Source organism: Apis dorsata, unplaced genomic scaffold (genome assembly GCF_000469605.1).
Source record: "Apis dorsata unplaced genomic scaffold, Apis dorsata 1.3 scaffold_915, whole genome shotgun sequence".
Classification (NCBI taxonomy): Eukaryota; Metazoa; Arthropoda; class Insecta; order Hymenoptera; family Apidae; genus Apis; species Apis dorsata.
In genome coordinates this window covers 1,554-4,421 of record NW_006264026.1, presented here as the reverse complement: position 1 = coordinate 4,421, position 2,868 = coordinate 1,554, and the positions used below count along the sequence as shown (strand labels likewise).

The 2,868-nt window shown below is 21.2% G+C and overlaps 1 protein-coding gene across 1 annotated transcript; it reads right to left on the bottom strand.

The window, feature by feature from the left end:
• Nucleotides 1–1,509: 1,509 nt before the first annotated feature.
• On the bottom strand, nucleotides 1,510–2,430 carry LOC102678993. The gene is made up of 2 exons (XM_006623562.2): nucleotides 2,058–2,430; nucleotides 1,510–1,772 (listed from the first exon to the last, which is right to left on the bottom strand). Exons 1-2 carry the CDS (start codon nucleotides 2,343–2,345, stop codon nucleotides 1,635–1,637), a joined length of 426 nt encoding a protein of 141 aa, XP_006623625.1. The 5' UTR covers nucleotides 2,346–2,430; the 3' UTR covers nucleotides 1,510–1,634.
• Between the last annotated feature and the right edge of the window lie 438 nt (nucleotides 2,431–2,868).

Genomic DNA, 2,868 nt, shown 5'->3' with positions numbered 1-2,868 from the left:
CCGCCACAGTGTGAATTTTCACGAAAAGCAAGAATTGGAGGAAAAACAAAGGCTCGTGATTGCCTTGTAGTTGAGTTACAATAGAAATAGAATACAGAGCAGATAGAATTCAACGACGATATAGTTGCGTCAAAATATAATTAGAATCATTACAGTTAGTTGCAAAGAATTAAAATATCATTTGTTCATTCAAAGCTCGTAATATAAAAACTTAAACAGTTCTAGAGCAATAGTGATCCTTTGAGCAGTAGTTTAGGTACCACATTTGTGCAATATCCAAAGTCGTTCAGCTTCCAACTTTAATGGCAATATCACAAGAAATAAATCAAAATTTTTGCTCAATAATACATTTGAATAAAATTTGTTAAAATATCCAATCTAGGTACTTAAAATCTAGTCCATTATTATATGTATTCTATATATTTTATATATATATTGTATATAATGCTTAAGAAAAAAGTTTTATTTAACATTCAAGAGTTCCTAAATTTTTTATTTTTCTTTATCTTCGATGCAAAGTAAATCAATGTAAGTCTATACTTAGAGATATTAATAATAGAATAACATTGGTAACATCATCATTATTTTGATTATATTTTATTTTTTTAAGATTATGAGATTTCTATATAAGCTAAAATAAATTAAATTTAATTTAAAAAATGTAATAATCTTGAAGAAATAAAATATAATCAAAATAATGATGATATTACCAATGTTATTCTATTATATAGATTTACATTCGAAAGAGTAAAAATGTATTCATTATTAGACATTACAAACTAAGTATTAAAAATTTCTTTTCTGTTTATCTTATAATGTTTAGATAATGAATCAGCAGATTTTTCAACTTTACTTTACGATACTTTACAATAAAAGTATATTACATGATTTTATAATAGAATATATAGATAATAGAAAAATAAAAAATTTGTCGATTTATTATATGCCAAAAATGAAAAATCTGCTTATTAAATTTATTATTTGAATATTACAAATAAATGGAAGAAAAAATCTTAAAAAATCATCTTTTACATAGATGAATAATTAATATTGCAAATTTATGATAGGCACTTACAAATATTCTTAAGCCAAAAATTGATTACCAAATGGTTGAAAAAAAAATAATATACATAATTAATAATCATATACATTATTATAATAATAATATATATAATAATATACATTATTAAATAAAAATAATAAATTTGTTTAAAATAGAAATAAAATATGAAATCCATTATCAATAAAATCCATTATCTATTAATTTTTAATAAGTTACTTTTAATAAATACTTAAAATAAAATAATAAAATCACTGAAAAAAAAGAATAATACTTATCTTCTAAAAAATATCTAAAATTCTATATCCATTTTTATATCCATTTTTTCAATTTAATTTGTTAATATATATTCATATATTTTTTCGATATTCGAAATTTCGCCATTATTTAATTTATTACTTATTGTGCATCAATGAAATTAAAATAAATAAACATAGAACGCATTAATATTTTAAAATAATTCTAATATCCAAATATTAATCCGAATAATTGGAAGTGATATTTATTTTTTATAATAATTATATTATATTATTTTATATATTTATATATTTCATCTATCTCTATTTCATTTATTTTATTGAACGAGTTCACATCGACATTTTTCTTCATTGCGTTTAAAATAAGGTAGACAGTTATCATGCTTGTATTTGCCATTCTCATTATTGAAAAAGCAGAAAGGCATTTCATTCCAACAATCTGGATTCCTTGAAAACTACAAATATATAAAAGAAAAATAAATAATTATAATCGAAAATGAATCAAATACACGATATAAATATAAATTTTATGAAAAATATTGTACAAATAATTATAATCTATATAATCAATCGATATAATTATTAATAATTAATTTAATTAATTTAATTATATTGAAAATTTTATATTCATATTTATAAATTCATTTCATGAATTATGCGATGTATAAATATATAATTTTTAATTCTTTTGCAAATTATAATTCATTACAATTATATATATAATAAATCTCATTTATTACCTGACAATGATCATAAATTATTCCCATTTTGGATGTGTCAATGCAAGCATTAAGTTTGCTATAATAATGATGATCGTAATCGCATGGAACTATGATATGCATGCCATTATCGAATTCGAGCCAGAAATTTGAACGATCGGACCCTTCGTTGATTCCAGTTAAAGGTCCATTGGTCATTACCAAAGCTTCAATGGTTGCGTTTAAAAAGCGTTGATCATAATACAACATGTTGGCCAAAATTCCTGGCATAGAACAAATCACAATCAACGACACTGTGATGAAATACATCGTGATCAATTTTCTGGACAGAGCACATAAAGTTTCAACAACTTATTCTTGATGACTTTCAATGCTAGCGTATATAAGTAGTTATCGCCGTGATAACTACGTATGATACTTCCGTATCATTGTGATTGACATTGTTGAATAATTTTTTTTCTCTCTCTTTTTTTTATTTTATATAGCGATAATGAAACAAGATATTATTCTGAGATAATATGTTGTTGATACTTATGTTTAATATAATTAGACATAATATATCATTTAATATATTTTAATCAGAATTATAAATGAAAAATAAAATAAAATTTTTTGGAAAAATAATAATAGTTTTGATTTAATTTAATAAATAATAAATATATTAATATATATATATTGTATATATATAATATGTTAGTATATTATCTATCTATTAGATTTTGTGTATCTGATAAAGATCTAATTATTACATTTCCGTTACAATTTCAATAAAATAAGATTTAAATCTTATTAAATGTATTTATTATAAATGAATTTGCAAATTTCATGAATT